General features: G+C 42.9%; 1 protein-coding gene across 2 annotated transcripts; it reads right to left on the reverse strand.

The window, feature by feature from the left end:
• Window positions 1–943: 943 nt before the first annotated feature.
• Window positions 944–8,035, reverse strand: LOC137851876 (ly6/PLAUR domain-containing protein 2-like). 2 transcript variants are annotated; one of them, XM_068672972.1, is made up of 3 exons: window positions 7,871–8,035; window positions 2,614–2,733; window positions 944–1,758 (listed from the first exon to the last, which is right to left on the reverse strand). In XM_068672972.1, exons 1-3 carry the CDS (start codon window positions 7,920–7,922, stop codon window positions 1,547–1,549), a joined length of 384 nt encoding a protein of 127 aa, XP_068529073.1. In that variant the 5' UTR covers window positions 7,923–8,035; the 3' UTR covers window positions 944–1,546. The 2 variants fall into 2 exon arrangements, with proteins under 2 accessions (XP_068529073.1, XP_068529074.1); XM_068672973.1 differs by lacking the exon at window positions 7,871–8,035 and adding an exon at window positions 3,308–3,508.
• Window positions 8,036–19,640: the final 11,605 nt, after the last annotated feature.

Genomic DNA, 19,640 nt, shown 5'->3' on the forward strand with positions numbered 1-19,640 from the left:
AAGACACTACAAAGCATAGGTTGGCAGCTAAGGCAAGCCTGCAACTGGTTTCCAAAGTCCTTCCATAACCAGTGTTGTTCCTCTGACCATCTCCAGTGCAGCACCCTGGCAGTAAGACAAAGTTGTTCCGGTGAAGGAACGACTTTTGAGCCACTTGGAAGCTGTGTATGAATCCAGAACTGCAGTTCATCCAAGCTTCATCTCACTCTGGCAATGGGAAGCAATGTGGGAGAGGACAAAATCACTGCAGAAACGTCTGCCAGAGTTTGTGCTTGAAAATAAGGGTGTTTGTGCTCTGGTGATCAAAATGGGTGGATCATAGGGAAATCAGGTCAGAAGGGGGACCTCAGGTGGTCTCTAAGCCCTATTTCCTCAGGGCTTCATCCAGCTGAATCATGAAAACTTCCAAGGATGGAAACTGCACCACCTCCCTTGGAAACCTCTTCTAATACACATGCTACACGGGAGACTTTAAATAGCACCTTTATTGTTGATTTCAAATATCATGCTACATGGGAGATTTTAAATAACATCTTTACTGATGATTTCAAATATCATAAGCAGAGTGATAATTCAAATATCATAAGCAGAGTGATAATTGCAGGAGGACATTTTTCCTGGTAGATCTTGAAAAGGGTTTTATAGGAAAATGAAGAATCAGAATATCAAATTCAGAATTCAGTAAATCCATACACAAGTCACCCAATCTTCCCAGTAGAGGTAGTTTCTCGCCTGTGGAGTTTGTGAAAGAAATATTGATGAAAGACCTCCGCCAGTAGGGAATAATAGGAACTGTCTTACACATCTGCTCCAAGACTGACAACAAAACCAAACTCATCCCACTATATAAATAATAATGAAAGGTGGAGCTGGTTTGAAATTAAGTAAAATAAAATAAAAAATATCAGAGGACAGGTGCACTATAAATAACCTTATCAAGCACTACAATTTTAGCACAACATTTTTATTCTGCTCAGAAGGGTACAGAAAACAAGAGATTTCAGCCTCCTTGGATCAGATCACTGGCATAGGAAGTTTAGTCTCCTGTCTCATAGTTTGAAAGTCCAACTTCTTACACACTAAGGAAATCTAGACAGAACAAAGAACCAACAAAAAACTGTGGGGTGGAGAGGCCCTGCCACATAAAAGTGAATTTAATCTGAGAAGGCTGTTTGATTCAGCTACTCTCCTGGTGAATACCTGGGGAAAAAGAATGCTCTAAGGAGGTGTGGAAAGCCCTTAGTTCCATGTCTTTTGCTTTAAATATATCACATACACCAGATTTTTTTTAGTTCAAAATCAACCAGATCAGCAAAGCAAAGAAATTCCAGAGTTATATTTGTGGGAGCTGTTGAAGAATCAACCCAAAAATTAGTGTTGGGACTTCCTGAGCTTTGTTTCTCTCATGGCAGGTGGGTGGGTACTAAAAACACAATTTGTGGGAGCTGTTGAAGGTAGTCCATGAGGCATCTTAATGCAAAGCTGGGCTGGGGTTCATTCTCTTCTTCATTGGGTTCTTTGGCAGAAAGGAACCTTCCTCAGCTCCTCATAATATAGTCCAGAAGAGAACGCAAAGGGAACTTGCTAACATGCCAACTGGGACAACCCTGACCCCCAAATTAGCTGTACCATCAGAGTTGCACAAGTCAGCGTAACAGCAGGTGACGGGGCGCGTCATGCCAATCCCATCCACATCAGATGGGATGCAGATGGAGGAGCACATCTTGGTGACGGTTGAGACTCCCACAAAGGGATAAACTGCAACAAAGCAAGGAAGAAGGAACAGTTAGGAATGGGAGGATTGAAGGAGAAATCTCTTTGTTCCTGGATGAAACATTAACTACATTCACCTCCAAAGTCTTAGTTATAGTTCAAACACAGTGGGACCATTTCGTGCCAGGAACATAAGAAACAGTTTCTGTTCAGCGATTCTAAGCTGAACAGTGCATTACCTCTTCTGTGCCTTGTCTGGCTCAGCTGTTTCCCACAGAAGTCCCATTAAACAGTTTGTCTCTTCTTTAACTCTATCCCGTATCTCCTTTCTCCATTACAAACAACCAGAGCCTTCCCAGATGAACCAAGCAAAAGAGAGAGCCTCCATCCTAGCAGTGCATTTCTGTATTTGGACAGGTTATGACCTGTAGGATCACCATTCAGACTGCTGATACCTTCCTGAAACCTCCAGAGAACTCAAGGTCATTTATGGTTGCCTCTAGTTGACCAGAAATTTGCTTTCCCACCTTACTGAGCCTGACTCACTTCTACCAGCCTCCCTACCCCACCCAGCAATCATAAACAGTTCTGTGGTCAGGACAGTACTGTTTAACCCACACCCATTGTGCAAATCATACAGACACTCTGGAGAGTCAGAACTCTCTAGTTCTGTACCTCAGATTCAAGTCAACACATTTCCTCTAACCATTCTCAACGTTGAGCATTAGCTATGACCTAAGTGCTCACTCCTCTGAAAATAGCAGGAGACTGTAAGACACTTATAAGTTTGGTATTATATAAATACCTTATCATAAAGGTATTGCTCCCCACACCAGAGGTCTGTGCTGGAGAAACACAGATTCATGTTAAAATACATGGATAAAGAAGCCTTGCCCTTACCCTCCTCCAGGGAATACATGGTTGTCTTGCACATGGTTTCATTCTCATTGCAGTTCTGGACCTTCGTGCACTTATCAACAGCTGTAGGTTCAATGCAGGAGTAGCACTGCAAGGTTTTGGCTATAAGGAGAACAAACATGAGACTGGACTTAGTGTAGACCATCAGGTTCTTCCCATGCTCATCCAGAAACCTCTGAAGAAGATCACTCTCCAAAATATTCATACGTTACCCAGGAATGGGTTGGTAAAATGTATTTGTTCCAAGGGGAATGAAAAATACATTAGTCTGGGCATCCAAACACAGCCTCAGCTTCAGACCCCTCTATAACAAGTCAGGAAAGAGAGAGCTACATGCAGTAGGACCAACAATACAGGAAAATCCTGTCTATAGTAGGCTGCTGAATGTTTCGGTCCTTCTCTTGTTTAGTTATCAAGGAGGGTTGGCAAATTGTTTTTTTTGTTTGTTTGTTTTTGTTCATTTGTTTGTTTGTTTTCCCCTTTGCAGGTAGGTCTGAAATAGTCCACAAAAGAGCTTAAGGGTAATTTTACATTTTTTTTTTGGTTCTGCACCCCAGAACATGCAGTATATATGTGTTGGGACATCCCAACATTAAATGAAAATAAATGAAGATGATTAAACAAACAGATCAATATTATATTCACAAACATAAGGAGGAAGAGCAGTTTGACCCACCTGCTTCTCCCTTATTGTTGTGGGGTAATTGCATTGCCTAAGACGAGGCTGCCTGTTCTGCACAGTGGCTGGATGCCAGCAAGACAGGCTTAGTGAAACACAACATTTCAGTGTTTGAATTCTTTGAAGATCTTGCCCCAGGTGCCAGCAGCCAGCTAAGACATGCAAAGAGCCAGGAGAAGCCCAACCCTTCAATTGTGCAATTTGCAAGATGTTTTTCTTTTAACCATTATCACAATTAGCTAATAGGCCCTGCTTCACATGTTTATGACAAGCCACTAACCATCCTGCTTGCCAACCAACCACATCCCCAAGTTGTTTTTATCTTTTATTACCACAGGACAGCAAACACACTTGTAGCTGATTTACCCCAAGTGTTCTTACTCTTCATCTGTTTTTCTCCTTGTCATTACATTAACAGAGCATCAGAAAGAGATCTGGACACACCGAGAAGTCAGATTTGAGTATGAATTGCACCAGGAGAATTTCATCTAGTGCTGACCACTGTTACCTGTCTCCAAAGACTTGGAGCTCTTGGGTAGGAGATTGTCCCTGAGAGAAGAAACTGTCTCCATTAAATTAACTGAGCCATGGCAGCAAGTTAAAAATGACCTTTCCCCCTCTCCTGAGATTCTGGTTCCATGAGAAGAATGTCTTAAAAGTTGTTTTAAAAAGATGACTCTGGGCACAATAATGGGCTGCATGGGGGGATGTTCTGGACTGCTGAGCTCTAGAAATAGGCCATTAAAAGGCACTTTGGTACCCAAGACCCCAAATCCAGTCCACGATAGCTTACCCTGCCTCGTCTCTCACAGTCTCCTAGCTTCCCTTTATCACTTTCCCGTTGGGCTGCAATTAGTTCCTAGACATGCAGAATAACCACAGCTTGAGCCCCTCAGTGCTTAAAGTCTTTGGAGCTGGAGAGGTTTCACAGTGAGATACCAAGGAGCCCAGTGCACAATGACATAGTGTTCCCAGAGCATTCCTGACCCTCCCAGAGCACTCCAAGCTGAAGACATCAAGCCAAAATAATTGACTTGTGTTTTCTATGACCCAGCCCTAGGGTTCCCAGGCAACACAAGCCATTTTTGGACAGGCTGTCCAGAGCAATTTGCAGGTCTTGATGAGGAACCCAACACTTGATCTTGGTCCTCTCTTCCACTTGCCAGCCAGACACCTGAAGGCGTAGCAATGCCTTGAAGGCACAGCAATGCATTTTGGTACCATCACAGGCCAGCAGCCCTTCCTTGATAGCATGCAGTCTTTTCTGGAAAATCCTTCTCACCCCATTTGTGTGACAGTCCTCGTGAAAATACTTTAAACCCCATTAAAAAAGAAAACTAGTTGGCTTATCTCAGCACACCTGAAACAAGCTGTTATAAGAGCAGGCTGAGGCAAGCAAGTCACTTTATGAAAATATACACTACCTGCAGCTTCACCCTAATTAACAACCCAGAAAGAGCCCTTTTATAAGTAGCCCCAGCAATTGGCTTGCTTTTATTCAAAGCTCACTTTGTTATCCTACTTTGTTCACTGTGGACTGATGCTTTGTTTGTGTTAATTCCCTGTCTGACAGCTGTCAAATGCGTCTTTAGGGAGGAAGCTTTGTCATTATTCTCAGATTTCATGATACTCATCCCCTGACAAGTCAAAGCCACAGAATTTGTGTTTATCTTTGAAATAAATAAATAAATAAAATAAATAAAATACAGAGGATTACATCAAAGGGATGGCAAATAAAAAGATCATTGTCCCCAACATGTGCAAACCTAGTATTTTCATTAACCTTATTCAGACTAGCAGGTTCAAACACAGATGAATATTTTAAATAGTAGCTATACTTATGAGAATCTTTTCTTTTTTTTTTAGGTTAAAAAAAATAAAAAAGAAAACACAAAAGTAGTACTTCAGTAGTCATAGTGAACTGGCATCTCACAAAGCAGGGAGGAAACACCATGACTTAAAGACTTTAAGACTTGGGATATAAAAACCCTGTTTTAAACAAGCTCTGGGATATCTGTCTGGCCTATCTGTGAAGAGTATATATTAGGGAAGGTAGCAGAACTGCAGTGATCCCTTTTTTTGATTTAAGAGCTTACAAACTTACACACAGACAAGAAGACATGCAATAGCTTAAAAAATGAAACCACAGGATGAGAATGAATGGGAACAAATTGCAAATTGCAAGCCTTCTTTAAAAGAAGAAAATACAAAACCTTAAACAATTTCAGTGTAGATATAACATCCTTTTTGGTGAGCTGAAAGAAAAAGAGGACACAAATAAGCAAAAGATGTTGGAATTTCTTAGAGATTTTGCCAGTTTCACTTAGATATTGCCAGATCTTCCACCATTCACCTCTAACTGCCTTTCTAGGAAATGCCAAAATTACACAGGTCCCATTCATGTCCAGAAGAAAGCTCAGAGATTCTGCAGATGCATCCAGGCTTTCCTCCAGCTTTGCAGAGGATGAAAGAGGAATCCACTATGCCAAATCCACTATGAAGTTTCCAAGATTTGCCCATGTTTGCCTGCTAAACCAAAGCATCAATCCTGATGATGTCTACCTAAATGGGATGGGGAAGTGGGCAATAAGCGATTTGGTGGCCCTGGAGCACACAGAAGCCTCTGTTCCCCAATTCTTGACAAAGTCTCTTTGAGCAGGATGACAAAAAAAAGTTTGGTGAGTTAATCCTAGACCAAATTTGTATCCAACCCCGTTGCTTTCCTGTTTCTTGAAGTGTTTTCAGATGACCACTTCCCCTAAGGAGATCTGACAACAAAGTTCCTTTCTTTCCAATCTGTCCTCTGTTAATTAAAGGCTTTCCTCTCTGAACTGCTGCCTATTGACAAGCAGACAAGAAACCCCAGAATGAATAAGATATAATGATGAAACATATATATATATATATATATACCCTTTCCTAGAGACCAATGACGACTGATCTCTGCAGCAGCAGCTGTGTTGAGCACATAAGGCACCCATTGATCTTGGTACAGCACAAGCTGCCCAAAGCTTTGGACTACCAGTGACTATGTCCTAATGATGATAGGACAGTCAGTGCATTATACAAAAAAGACACAAAAAGTCATGTTAGAGATAACAGGACAGTCAGTGTATTACACGAAAAAGGCACAGAGCTTCTGTGCCAGCCCTTACTCCCCAGACAGCATCCATCTTCTACCCCCCAAAAAACTCCAAAACTACTTTCTTTCTCCATCCACTTGCCTTCCCTGGCAGAACCCACTCTGCAGACCCAAAGATGGCAGAAGGAAAACATCCTTACATAAAAAAGAAAATAAATATATAAGAAAAAAATCCTGGGTCATTGTCCCAGCCAGGCATTCATAAAACTAGACCCTGCACTGGTTGGATCTGGATATATCCAGGGCATGTGAATATCCCAAGAGCAACCACAGCTCCTTACCCTGCATAGGACTTGCCTTGGACATCCAGAAAAAAAAACAGGTCTGAGCTTGGCATCAGCAATATAAAATCAATTTTTGAGCAAGAAGCTATTCTGGTGGCAGTATGAAAGGATGGGGAGTCTATGTCAGGATGTTCTGACCACCATGCAGTCACCTTCCAACATTAGAGGCTACGGCATCACTGCTCATGTGGGGCTGATGAGATAAGGGGATTTCCTACTGCCTTGGGAACGCGAACAGCTAATTGCCATACACCTCTCCATGCCTGGCTCCATGGAGCTGTTGATGGAAGGGAAGCAATCGAATTTCCCCACTGGACATGTAAGGGTAAGGTTTGCATAGCATCCCCAAAGAGAGGGGATTCATGGGGCTTGTTCTCTGTCTCCATGTCCCAGATTGATCCCAATATCAGGTTGCTGTTGTCCACCCAGCAAGGTGGCAGGTTGCCAGTGGGGACAGAAAAGAGGCAGGGAGGGTGGTAGGGGTCATGCTCATTATGGTGATAAACCCCCAAATCTTCCCTCAAAGGAGCAAATTTCCCAAAATACATCACTTTTTCCAAGGTGGTCTGGCAAAATTGTTCCTGGCTTCATGCAGACTGCACTGCGTTACTAAATGGAGCTAGAAAAATCATCCCTGCAGTACGTGGGTCACCAGCTTTGTGTCCCAGCCTGTCTTTCCCACTTCTGATGGCTGAAGTCTAATGAATTATGTGCGCAACATATAATTAGAGAGACCCGCTACACACACTGCATTAAACAGGCTGGCTGGCTTCAGGGTTAAATATCAAAAGAGGAGAATAAATTAAGAAGAAAAGGGAAAAAAAAAAAAAGAAAAAAAAAAAAGAAAAGATAAGAGTCGGATTGAGCAAGAACACATAAAAAGGGGGTACTGAAATTTGCATTAAAGAAATGAAGCAGTATAATCACCTTTCATATTTAACACTTCCTACAGAGCCTGAAATAACTGTCCCAATGAGACCGTGATGATCCTGTATGCCTGACAGGATGGAAATATTCCCAAGACAGGTTTTTGCTGAAAATTCCTCAAAGTCGGAGGCATGGGCCTCAGTGGGAACAGAGCACACTGCATCCCAGCCTTCACCTCAGTTTAGATAAATCGGAGTGGGAACTTACCAAACTCCATGCAAGTGATGGCAACAAAGAGAAGAGGCAGAAGCAGCTTCATCTTGTGTGGGCTCTCGTAGCCTGGTCACTAGGCTGCCACCAGTCTTCACCACTGGCTTTAATGGCACACCTCCTGGTACCTTGCCATGTACCGATTCCGACCCGAGATCCAATTCTACTGGAAAAACGAGTCTGATTGAGCTATAAATGTATTGAATGATCCACAGAGCAAGCCCCACCTCCTGCTATACCGTCATTTCTTTTCATGTTCCTTGGAGAAGAAAATGAGGGTTTACATGGTGGACAATAGCTGAGGTGCTTAAGCTGGATCCTTTGTGCCTAGGCATGATGTGCAAGCCTGGGGGTATTAAATCATTCCAGCACCTCCGCCTTGCCCTGCAGCTTGTTGATATTTCTTATTTTCTTGTAATGTTTAGAGGAACCTGGGTGGTTTCCATACACCTTGAGAAAAAGCATCTGTAGCTGTGAACAGCAAGGTGTTAAATCCCATGTGCTTTTTTTCCTCCATGCTTTTGTTCTCAGCAGAAGCCAGACTGGGATAAGAAGGGGAAAGCTGACTTCCAATCCCTTACTCACTAGAAACAGCACAGTTGAGTTTGGGGTAGTGCAATACCTCTCCCAAGGCTGTGAGCAGGGATTAAGAGGGCTGTGGATAGGAGCAAGCTGCCTTCCTTCCTCCTCTCCCTGCCCTTCAGGGGTGTAAGTGGTGAGAGCAGACTTGGGAAGGCAGCAGGACCAGGACATGAAAGTTTGGGCTGAGGAATTCCCTCAGGCTCACTATCCCAAGCCATTCAGGGACCATAGTGCCTGGAGAAGCCAGTCTGCTCTAAGCCAACCCTCTCCAAGCATGGTGACAAGCCCATGACTTCTTTCTTTGCCAGATACCATGTCTTTCTCATCCCCTAATCCTACTGCTCCAGGTATCAACCTGCCTTTCCTATGCCAGACCCATGTTAGTGAGTTCTATCTACTACTGCATGTGGTGGGCAAGTTGGACTGTGGGATTGCAAAATAACAGTAAAGAAGAGACTTTCTGTAGTTATCCCAGATGTTCCCCACACACCCAACACACATTTTTAATAAGGAAAGAAAGAAGGGAAAGCTGAAACAAAGATATTCTTAGAGATACTCCCATCATCTGTTATCTATCACACCATCGGAGGAACTTCACTCAGGGCTAATATCACTAGAGTTCTTGAAATGTTAAAAATAAATGGTCTTGAGGGTCTTCTCTTCCCAAATAAACAACTCAGCCCTCATCTGTCCAAACCTAAAGCTCCAGTGACAGTCTCATAATTTTAGCAAGTCCAGCCTCAGTTACAAGCAACAATTCTGGATGATCTATGCTTTTATGAGTTCAGACATATTGTTTTCACAGCAGCTCCATAATAAAGTCATTATGCTGATTATAAAAGTCTGGTAGTTATTTCCTGCTCTAAATTATCCAGGGAAAGGTATTTCAGTATATTCTTGGTCTAACATTCATCATGTTCAGAGGAGAATTTTATAATCCTGTTAAGGAAGGGGAAATACTCTGATCATATTTGCTTTGTTCTTAAGAAAAAAACTAAACATGGAAAGGGGTGTGGTATCTAGTTTCTGGTATTAAGTGGCCTCGGAAAATGTGCACTAGATGATTGGTTTCACATGTGCATCTGAAATCTGATCTTCATTACATTCTACATTTTTGGATGGAAGAATTTTTATAATGCTGAAACCTTGCTTAAATCCTGTGCATTCCTTCTGTTTGGAGGGTTGTTTTGGGGGGTGACAACACACGTCACTTGTTTACGGTTTCAGTTGATCCTATCTGCATCTAGGCAGCACCTGAAATGTTTCTTCTTTTACACGCACCTTATGCAATTGCTTTGCAGTGTTGGCAAGCAACCAAAGGAATAACGAGAAGTAATAGGAACATCCAAACAACATTTCATTGAACTCCTTTTCTTCTTTTCTGGGTATTCACAGCGTGTTGGGGGTTTTCCATTAATTACAGAGAAGGGAAAGAACAAAAAGGACACAAGCTATATAAATCTGCCTCAACAACTTACAAGATGAATTTGAGAAAAAAAGAAGAAAAAAAAAAGACATTTTCTACTGCGGGTGTTCAAATGCAGACAAGTACAAGAACTCGCTGCATTTTTGAAGCATGTTTTATCATAAATAAAAGAAAAAGGTCAATTGAATTTTTGCTTCCAACCTAATAAACCAAGCCACTTTCCTGTCCTACCTGGTCAACTGCAACAGTCTCCTGAAGAAGGCATCTTCATCTGGTAGAAGCAGTCCTGTGACACTTGCACCCATACAGGTAATATCCCATAACCTCACCACTTACTCCAAATGAGATATCCTCCAAATCCCTTCATCTCCCAGAAGACTTGCTCACATTCCCCAATTACCAGGCTGAGACTTGACAAGATATCCTAAGTTATGCCCTCTTTTCTGTGGTACAGCTACAGGGAGCACGGGCTGAATGTGTGTTTGGAGAGCAGGTACTGGTTTCAATTTAGAGCCTTCTTGACTTGATCACGTTAAACCCTCCATTTTCCTGACTCTGTTCATCTCTATCCACATCTGCTAGGAATCCCACAGCTTTCCATAGAGGAAAGACATATGAGCAAAAGCTATGATTGGATTCAAAGGTAGAGGTGGAGGGGTGCTGATATAACAGTGTTGCATGCTAGCACTAAGCTTGTGCTGCACACCTACAAGTACCTTAAACCTGATAATACTCCTGCAAGATGAGTAAATATTATATCAAGATCAGATATAAGGAAGCTGAGATGCAGAGAGGTTAATTAGGCTTATGGATCAAGGCAGTAGCAACTCCAGAAATAGAGCCGTCATTGTATTCCGCATGCTTTCACCACTAGTTAATGCTTCTTTTTCATGAGTACTCTTCTGCTATTTTTGTGCAGCCCTGATAAGAGGTGCACGAGTTACTGGAAGCAACAGGAGCGAGTGTTGTCCTTAAAGCCAGGTGCCTAGAAGTTTGTTCTTAGATCCGACAATGATTTACCAGATGGCCTTGGAAAATTAATCTTAGTTTCTTCATCTTTTACATTAAGTTAGGACACATTGTAGGTGAATCATAACCATGATGTAAGCTATGTATTAGAAATCTAAAAGGGAGATTTGTCAAATAATTCATGATTTTCTCCTAGTAACTTCAAAATAACCTCAGTGATGAAGGATGGATGGGGACTTGGCCAACCTGATCTAGTGGGTGGCATCCCTACCTATGGCAGGGGGCTGGAACTAGATCATCTTTAAGATCCCTTCCAACTCAATCCATTCTATGATTCTATGAAAGCCATTTAAAGAAGCCAGCAGTGAGGATTTGACTAATCAGTGAACCTGCTGCTGTGCAGAGGGATTAAATTATATGAACTTCACCTCTGATGCATCATCTCCCTCATCCATCTCTTGTGGACACAACTCTGCAGAGATGAGAGCCACATCACACCTAGAAAGAGAGGAATTAAACATCTATCTTTGCCCTCCTCCATTTCCTCCTGTGATAAGGAACATCTTTAAAATTTAAAGGGAAACCTGGAAAAGCAAATAAAAAAATAAATAAATAAACAGTGCCAAGACAGAATCTGGTCTATCCCTATGAATAATGTATCAGGCTCTGCAGTTCTCTTGGAGCCATTTCCACTCAGGCATCACTCATTAGCTCATTAGTCACAGCAGCCTTATTCCTACTAATTGATTTTACTACAAATCCCTACACTGTATGGCAAAAATCCAACACGTCTCGGGCTGGCTTTAAAACCATTATATTGGCACAGCTTTGTGAGACGTTTCAGCACTCCCTCAAGCCCATAAAGGTCAGGTAATTCCTGGAACTGAGTTGCTGGAAGGTGCCCTTGGGGAAAGGGCACTGGCCTCCTTGATCTGACCAGCCTTAGGCTCAAAGCACTGTAGTGGACAGAGCTCTGTGGTTTTCATTCCTAGTAACAATCATTCCTCCATAGCCTGGAGCTGCAGTTGAATCCAGAAGCCTAGGCAACTCTCTCCGCACTGGTTTTCACCTTGATATTGGACTAGGGCACGGGGGCTGTTGGCTAGTGCAGGACCTGGGGCTGGCAGATCAGATGAGACCCTGGGTCTAAGGGGTTTGCTGCTCTTCCCAAATTCCTACCAGACCTCACTAAATCAATCTCCTCTGCCTCAGCATCAGTGATGCTTTATGTAATCACCAGGATATGGGGAGGTAGGGAACAAGATGATTTATTTTTATAAGGATTCACGTTCCTTGTAATGATTCACCTGCTTTTTTTTTTTTTTTAAGCCTTTTTTTTTTTTTTCCTTTGAACTCTATGCAGGGACTTTTTACCCTTAGGTAATTATTTAGATTAATCTATGCTTAGCACTTAATTCTTTCTGGGTGGGACCTTCATGTTTGTCATTTGCCTGGCCAGTGACCTTTATATGGAGATAGGGGTCCTATAGAGGATTTTCCAGTAGTTAATAACTACCGAGGTGTGTTCTCCATCTCTATTCATAATGTGCATTGAAAAGATTAGTCATATCTTTATAGCTAGTGTGAATTTATATTCCTTCCATAACAACTTTTTTTAGTTCCTGCCTTTGTGATTTGTTTGGTTTTTTTTGTTGTTGTTGTTTGTTTCATTTTTTTTTGTTTTGTTTATTTTGCTTTTAAGCCAGTATCTTTTCCCTTCTCGACAACCTTACTCCCCTGACTTAGGGAGTAATCAAGATTATTTGCTCCAACCAGCTTTCCAAGGCACTGTTAATGATGCAGGAATGTAAATCACTTGCTCAGATTTTCTGTCACCCAGTTTAATTATCCCCTGTGTTTCTTCAAGCCTTAATTCAACGAACAAGAGATATTTTCCTAACTGAGTCACTTCTCATTGACCCAGAAGGGAATAAAAAGGACAATACATGTAAAACAGAAAACAGCCTGACTGAAAGAAAGCAGTTTTGTCTCCAGACTCTCTTTTTGGCTTCCTATAACTCTACAGTGCTTGACTTTGAAGCTGGAACTTCTGCTCGTTGTTGGCTGAAACCGGGTAGTAGTGTCTCCTTGAGTTCAGTTTGCTCAAACCAGCAGAAAGCCCAAGAGCCTTGGAGCTACCTACATGGCCCAGGTGATAGAATTGGACCTTCTCCCACCAGATGCTATCTTCAGATGCCTGAAAGTTTCAGGAAAGTGCTTCTGAATCAGAAGCTGCTGGCTCCTGGAGCTTTTCTCCCAGTGATATGAGGGAAGGAGCTCTGCAGCTATGGAGTTGTGGTTTCCCAGCCAGGTGAGCAGTTCAGCCTCTCTGATGCTCCTTGCAAATTAGTAAAGAAAGGTCTGAGAGCAGCTCACAGGCACCTGCCATCCGCTGCTCTCCCATCTTCCACCAAGCTAGTCACCTCATAGAAAGATATTGAGTAGGTGAGGCATGGTTTCTCCCTTGTGAATCCACGTGGATTACTCCTAACCACCTTCTTGTTCTTCTTGTGCCCAAAAACAATTTCCAGAATTGGTTCCTCCATTACCTTCCCAGAGACAGAGGTGAGAATGACTAGCCTGCAGTTCCCCAGATTCTCCTTGATCTTCTTGATGAGAGGACTGACATTTGCTTCCCTCCAGCCGTCAAGAACCTCTCCCATTTGTCATGATTTTTTTAAAGATAATCACGAGTGGCCTTGCAATGTCACCAGCTCATTGTCACTGCCTCCAGTCCTTACATCTCCACGTTTTTTTTTTTACCCAGAGAGGTTGTGGAATTTTCTCCTTGAAGATCTTCAAAACCCACCTGGACATGGGCCTGGGCACCGAGGTGTAGGTAGCCCTGCTTGAGTGTGGGTTGGACCAGATGGCCCCAGAGGTGCCTTCCAACCTCAACCATTCTGTGAGTCTGTAATTCTTCAATTCCTTGTGTTCAAGTATGATGTCCACTAGTGTACCTCTACTTGTTGATTCCTCTGTCACCCCCAACCATTGCTGTGTTGTAAAGACCCCATATGAGGACAAGGACTTGCAAAACTGGGCCTTGTTCTTGTTGTCTGAAGAAGGCCAAACCTATTTCTTCTTCCTGCCCTGTATCAGACATCCACTACAATATCACTGCTGTTGATCTACCTGCTAATCCTATAAGCTTCCAGTTGACTCATCACTCATCCCTAGGCAGAGCTCCACTCACTTCAGCTTTTCTCACATGCAGTGCTATTCCTCTTCCTCTTCTTTACCTTCGCAGTCTGTCCTTCTTAAACAGCCTGTGTCCATCCTTGGTATCACTCCATTATGTGAGCTGTCCTGCCACATTGCTGTGATCCCATGTTTTCATGTGTTTTGGGCAGGGTTTGACCATAGGAGATACAAGAATTTATGAGAACTGGAATTGTTCAGACTGGAGAAGAGAGGGCTCAGGCAGTCTAACAACACCCAAAAGAGAGGGTCAAAGAGAAGGCTGTGCTGAACTGTCCTTGAGGATCCTCAGGGACAAGACAAGCAGCACTAGCCTCAAATTGCTGGAAGGGAAATATTTCTCTATGTTGAGTGTTCAAAACTTGGAACTACTGCCCAGAAAAAGCCTGTGGTGTCTCCATACTTGGGATGCAGCCAAGAGCATGCTGAGCTAAGTCACTTCTTCCTCCTCTCCAGGCTCCAGATACGCTTCTTGCTGCATGATGTCCCTTAGCAGAAGGGGTTTGTGGTCCTGGTGCATCAACAGACCCACCCCAGGACAACCTACCAAGTTCTTAAGGACAGATCTAGGGCCTGCTACTGCCACCTTCTGACAAGAGAATGAAATACCAATGCATGATTCTAGCTCATTTTCCCCTCACTATGAAGGTATTACTAGGATAATTTTTGTAGTTTTTTTTATTTTCACAGTTTCCAAAACAGTGTTTCATATTCCATTGGCTCCAACCAGATTTAGGATGAGTTACATACACAGGAAAATTAAAAAAGAAAACAAACAAACAAACAAACAATCTACCTAAGCTGCCTTGAACAAACCATGAGTTGAACTCCAATCTGCAATTGATGAGCAGCAATGCCTTGCCCTCATAAATGTCCTGAGAATTGCAAAATGGTCACTTACAAAGTACCACTGCCCCACACTTATTGACTGCTTGTACTTGGTATTTGTGATCTTTCTTTTAATAGTTTTATCCGTGATACTACATGGGTGCCTCTCCTAGAAGCAGGAGGTTTGCATGGTCTGCGTTCAACAAGCAGCCCTCGTGTAAAACTCAGATTCTCCTGCAGGAATGGGTGACTGCATCCCCACAATTTTGGCAATGAGAAGACAACCAAGGAGCCAGAAGCACCTGGTGCTCAGGGACAACAATGTGACATTGCTCCTAGTGATGTGGGCACGACAAGGACCTGTGTGAATCACACACAGCTCACACAGTTGTTATTTGTGTTAATTGGCACGGAGAAGGAGAGAAAGGCACGCTACTCACACCTCTCCCCCCTTGGGTTTGATGATGTATGTGTTATATTTGAGACGTGCTAGATTGATTCTTGCTATATAAAGGACAAGTGTTATTAAGTTAATGGCAGCTTGGGTGGCCACGTGTCCCTGTGTCACAGGAGGGGCCAGGCCACCAAGCCCTATGGCCATTGTACTTTGCTTTAAATATCTTTTTTTTTTTTTTTTTTCCTTGGGATATGATAAACAGGAAGATCAGAGCATGTTTCCACAGCGATGTACCTCCTATCTTTCCAGCTTCTTTCCATCACAGCTGCTTTTCAAACTGTGGGCTCAGCATTGCTTCCTTGGGATGCTGGCTTCCCATTGTTCCCCATAGCCTTGCATGCGGACCTCAATGCCCACAAACTGGGAAAAAAAAAAGAAACAAGGGAAAGAAAATGGAGACACAGCACTGGCAGGGAGGTAGGGCTCTTGATTCTGTTGGGTTCTTTCTTCCTTTAGCATTCAAACCTCAAATTTTGGCTTGCAAGCTATCTACCCATATGTTTATCTCAAATTCTTACATTAAACTAGCAAAAGAACCTGATTTCTGGAGACTCCTCTCCAGCTCCAGAACTCTTCCTTCCTCCAAAGCCTATGTGTACCATGGCTATAGCAGAGGCATGAGTTTCTGATCCGGAGGGACAGAAAAGGGCAGGGATGGAAGGGCAGGAATGCTGCTGCTGCAAGCCCGTCCTCTAGCGCAGGGTGTCTCATACCCTGAGATGATCAACACGTCCTTGGAATGCCAGTGAGAAAGGTCTGCAGAGCCAACTGAAACTGAAACAGCAATCCGTGTTGTTTTGTTTCCAGAGATACTTTCGGGCACTGGTATCACTACATCTCTTAATGAGGCTCACTGGGAAATACGGGCCTTAATGAAGGAGACACCTCTGGTACCTCTGGGTCAAAACACTGATGGTGTCCCCTCTCAGATCTGGTGAAACGGCACCATTTTACATGAATTTTCTGAACAAGAAACATGGGACAGCACATCCTGGGCCTGCCTGGAGACAGGCAGGTCCACATGTGGAAGAGCAGGAGCAGGAACATGGGAGGCAATGTGAGTAAAAAGGACAGGAATTCCTGGCACAAGGCAGGTATAACCTCCGGGGGACAGGTTTCTTCTGCCCCCACTTGCTGTGAAGTGCTGTCCCCTCCCAAAAACACTCTTAGGCTACAAAATATGGATTGAAAAGAGAGGGAGCAGTGGAGAAGGCCCTTTCCCAGGAAGGACAAAGTCCAGGTTAGGGTTATCCAGAGAAAAGGAAAGATATTTTTATTTGTTTCAATCAGATTACGGCTGTTCCTAAGAAACTCCTGAGAGCCCATTGTTGTTATTCTGCATTTACCATACATTCCCCAGGGAACATAATCTCCTTCTCCCGTGAGACTGAGCTATTTGGGGTCCCCAAAATAACAAAGCTTTAAACAAAAATTGCAACTACATATCTTGGCAAAGAAGCAGGAATTCTCTCCAATTCAGGAGAGTGGGGGGAGGCTCCAGAGCAGTTTCCACAGCACTGTAGCCCCGAGGAGCTCAGGAAGAGGAGCAGCTGCCCACAGACACCCACACAGGGGCCATTATGTGCCCAAAATAGCCATCCTCTCCAACAAGAGTGCAGGCTCAAAGGACAAATCCTATCTCCATTCCTATGAGGGTCATGGCCATTCCGTGATATTTATGAGCACAACTATTGAAGGCAAAGACAATCTCTGTTCTTTATCCATCAACAGGAAAAGACTCCAATGGCCTTGAGATGACAAGTACAGATTTATCCCTCCCTATAGTCTATAGGCTCAGCTTCATGTCTGTGCTCTTTTTGACCAGCTTGTAATGCCCAGCACTGGGCTTTGAACCCAACCCGAGTTGTTTCTTTCAAGAAAGCAAAAGAAAAAGCAAAGCAAGAGGTAATATCTGTAATAAATATCTGTAACATAGAACCATCCAGAAAAAAAAAATATATTGTTCCAAGTGTACCTTTTTTATTAATTCCATATAGTTTTATTAGAGTATAACAAACATTAAGTAACATACACTACACATATACTTATGTTAATATATTGAAAGAAATCAATATTTCTTTATTCTGCTTATTCTGTTGCAATAAAGGCAATACACAATTACAAAGCTCACACATATGTATTAGTAAAATCAACATTTCAATGTAACCATCCCAGTGAAATGAGATCATTCAACAAAGCTGAAATAAAATGTGTCGATATATTTTTTTTTTCTGTAACACTTTATTGGCCTTATTATAATTTCATGAAGTGTTTCGGTTTTGATGAAGTGGTAGGTTTGGGGCTGGAAAAGTGTTCCCTTGGAAAATGTTGGACCTGGGAAGCCTTTTATGCCTTTCATTTCTCAATTTACACTAAGAGCACAGAGCTGGACAAATTAATACATTCAATCAACTTCTGATGCCTCCGATTCTCTGCTTTGCATGCAATTATCTGGTTAAAGGTGGCTCACCCTTGGGTCCTGACTCTCAGTTTTGTGTTAATGGTTTCTCCTTGACCTGTGAGATCTTGGCTTCAAAAGCATCTCTCCAAGGTTTACCACAAGCCAGTAGATGGCAGGATTGACCCAGGGCTTCGCTTCCCTAAACACCACGAAGAGTCCTAGCAAAATGCAGACTTGGGTGTGTCTATCTCCGTTTCAGTTCAATACCCTCAGACAGCAGCTTTCCAGGGGAGAAGTAATTCCTCCAGAAGTTACAAAGGAGGATTCAGAGACATCTCCATCCAAACAGCCAAGACTGATGGCACTTCACTGCTGAGGACGACAGTAAAAGAGCCCAGCTTCAAGGTGCAAATCATTGGGCTCACAGGAACCTTCTGATGGGGCCCTAAAGCTCCAAGCATCCTGATGTGCACCACATCTGCCTTCCCCAGAGAAGGGAGAGCATTGGGCACCTCCAGCTCACAGCCTCCATGGACCAGAACTACCAGGCTACCTTCAGGAGTCATGGACCAACAACCACCTTTATTACAAAGGTCTCCAGGACTACAGTCACTTCTAGTAGCACATAACTTCAGTAAATCAACACCAAGCAAGGACATTCTTTGAGTACCACAGTCAAGTAACTGGCCCTATTTGTTCTGGCTGTTTGTTCAAGGACGTCACCTCAAGCCTGTGTTTTCCAAACAGAGAAGGTCTGCTGTTTTGCTAAAAAAAAATAAATATATAAAAATCTCAAAAACCATTGGAAGAACTTTGTTTTATTTTGTTTTTTTGTTTTTTTAAGTCCTTTTGGCAAACAACAAGCCCAGTTGAACCTGAGCAGAGAGGACCGGTGCTGCAGTGAGCTTTGAGCATTTGCAGACAGTACATAAAAAATGGGAGCCCTTGTGACGTTAACATAGTGGTAGATGGCAGCAGCTGCCGTTGAAATACAGCCATTTCCAGGATGGAAGCACAGAAACCATTTTCTCATTAGCGTGCTCCAAAGTGGGCAGGTTTTGACCTAAGCTGTTCTCATTTTTCAGCAAAAACTGTTCCAGGATATTTTATGCTTGTACAGAGTGAAGCTGCCTCCCCTCAAAGCCTCCCCTCTTGTCAGGAAAAGTGAAGATGTGAGTTCTCTGCTGAGATTTCGATCTCTAATTCCCCAGCCCAAGTAAGCACTTCAGGGCAGTCCCATCATGGCCCTCCAGCTCCAAATCAGGCATTTGGTTTAACAGCCTCCAGTTTTAATGCTCTGTAAATGCTGGGCTCTTACTATGTATTTCATTTGTATTATTAATGTTTTTAATTACTACGGTTGCACATTTTCAGGCCTTTCACTCCTGGGCTTTACAACAGCTGAGGTTCTCACATGATTTCAGGTGCTGGGGATTTGGGGGCAAAAAATATCTACAGTGGGACCAGGAAATGTGAGAACTGTTCATAAAATGCCTGGGATTAAAATATTGAATTACATCTCCTGCATTTGACAGGCTGCCATACCCTCTCCGTCTCTCCAATACACATATATCTTTCAGGGAGATCTTTGCCAGCTGTGTTTGAAAGGAAAAACTGCAAATATATCTTCTTCCATAGATGAAGTGTACAAGAATATACTGCACTAGGAGGGAAAGAGAAAACAAGAGTGAAAAGGGAGGGGGGAAGGGGAAGAAAACAAACTTCTCCATATGCAATATGCTCGTCATCTATAGGGTCAAGAACATGTGTGACCCACTGTGAACCTGGCAATGCCACTAATACAGCTTTGTATAGGGCAAGGATCCTGCTGACCACACTTTCGCTAGCCCTTGCTCACTTGCATAACCAAGTCCCTGGCACAAAGAAACTCTGAAATACCAAT

Source organism: Anas acuta, chromosome 2, assembly GCF_963932015.1.
Source record: "Anas acuta chromosome 2, bAnaAcu1.1, whole genome shotgun sequence".
NCBI lineage: Eukaryota > Metazoa > Chordata > Aves > Anseriformes > Anatidae > Anas > Anas acuta.

Excerpts from the sequence above, each read along its gene's own strand:
- LOC137851876 (XM_068672972.1), bottom strand. The coding sequence starts at position 7,922 with ATGAAGCTGCTTCTGCCTCTTCTCTTTGTTGCCATCACTTGCATGGAG. Across the intron at positions 2,734-7,870 it reads CATCACTTGCATGGAGTTTG|CCAAAACCTTGCAGTGCTAC; the intron begins GTAAGTTCCCAC and ends TTCTCCTTATAG. Across the intron at positions 1,759-2,613 it reads CATGTATTCCCTGGAGGAGG|TTTATCCCTTTGTGGGAGTC; the intron begins GTAAGGGCAAGG and ends GCTTTGTTGCAG.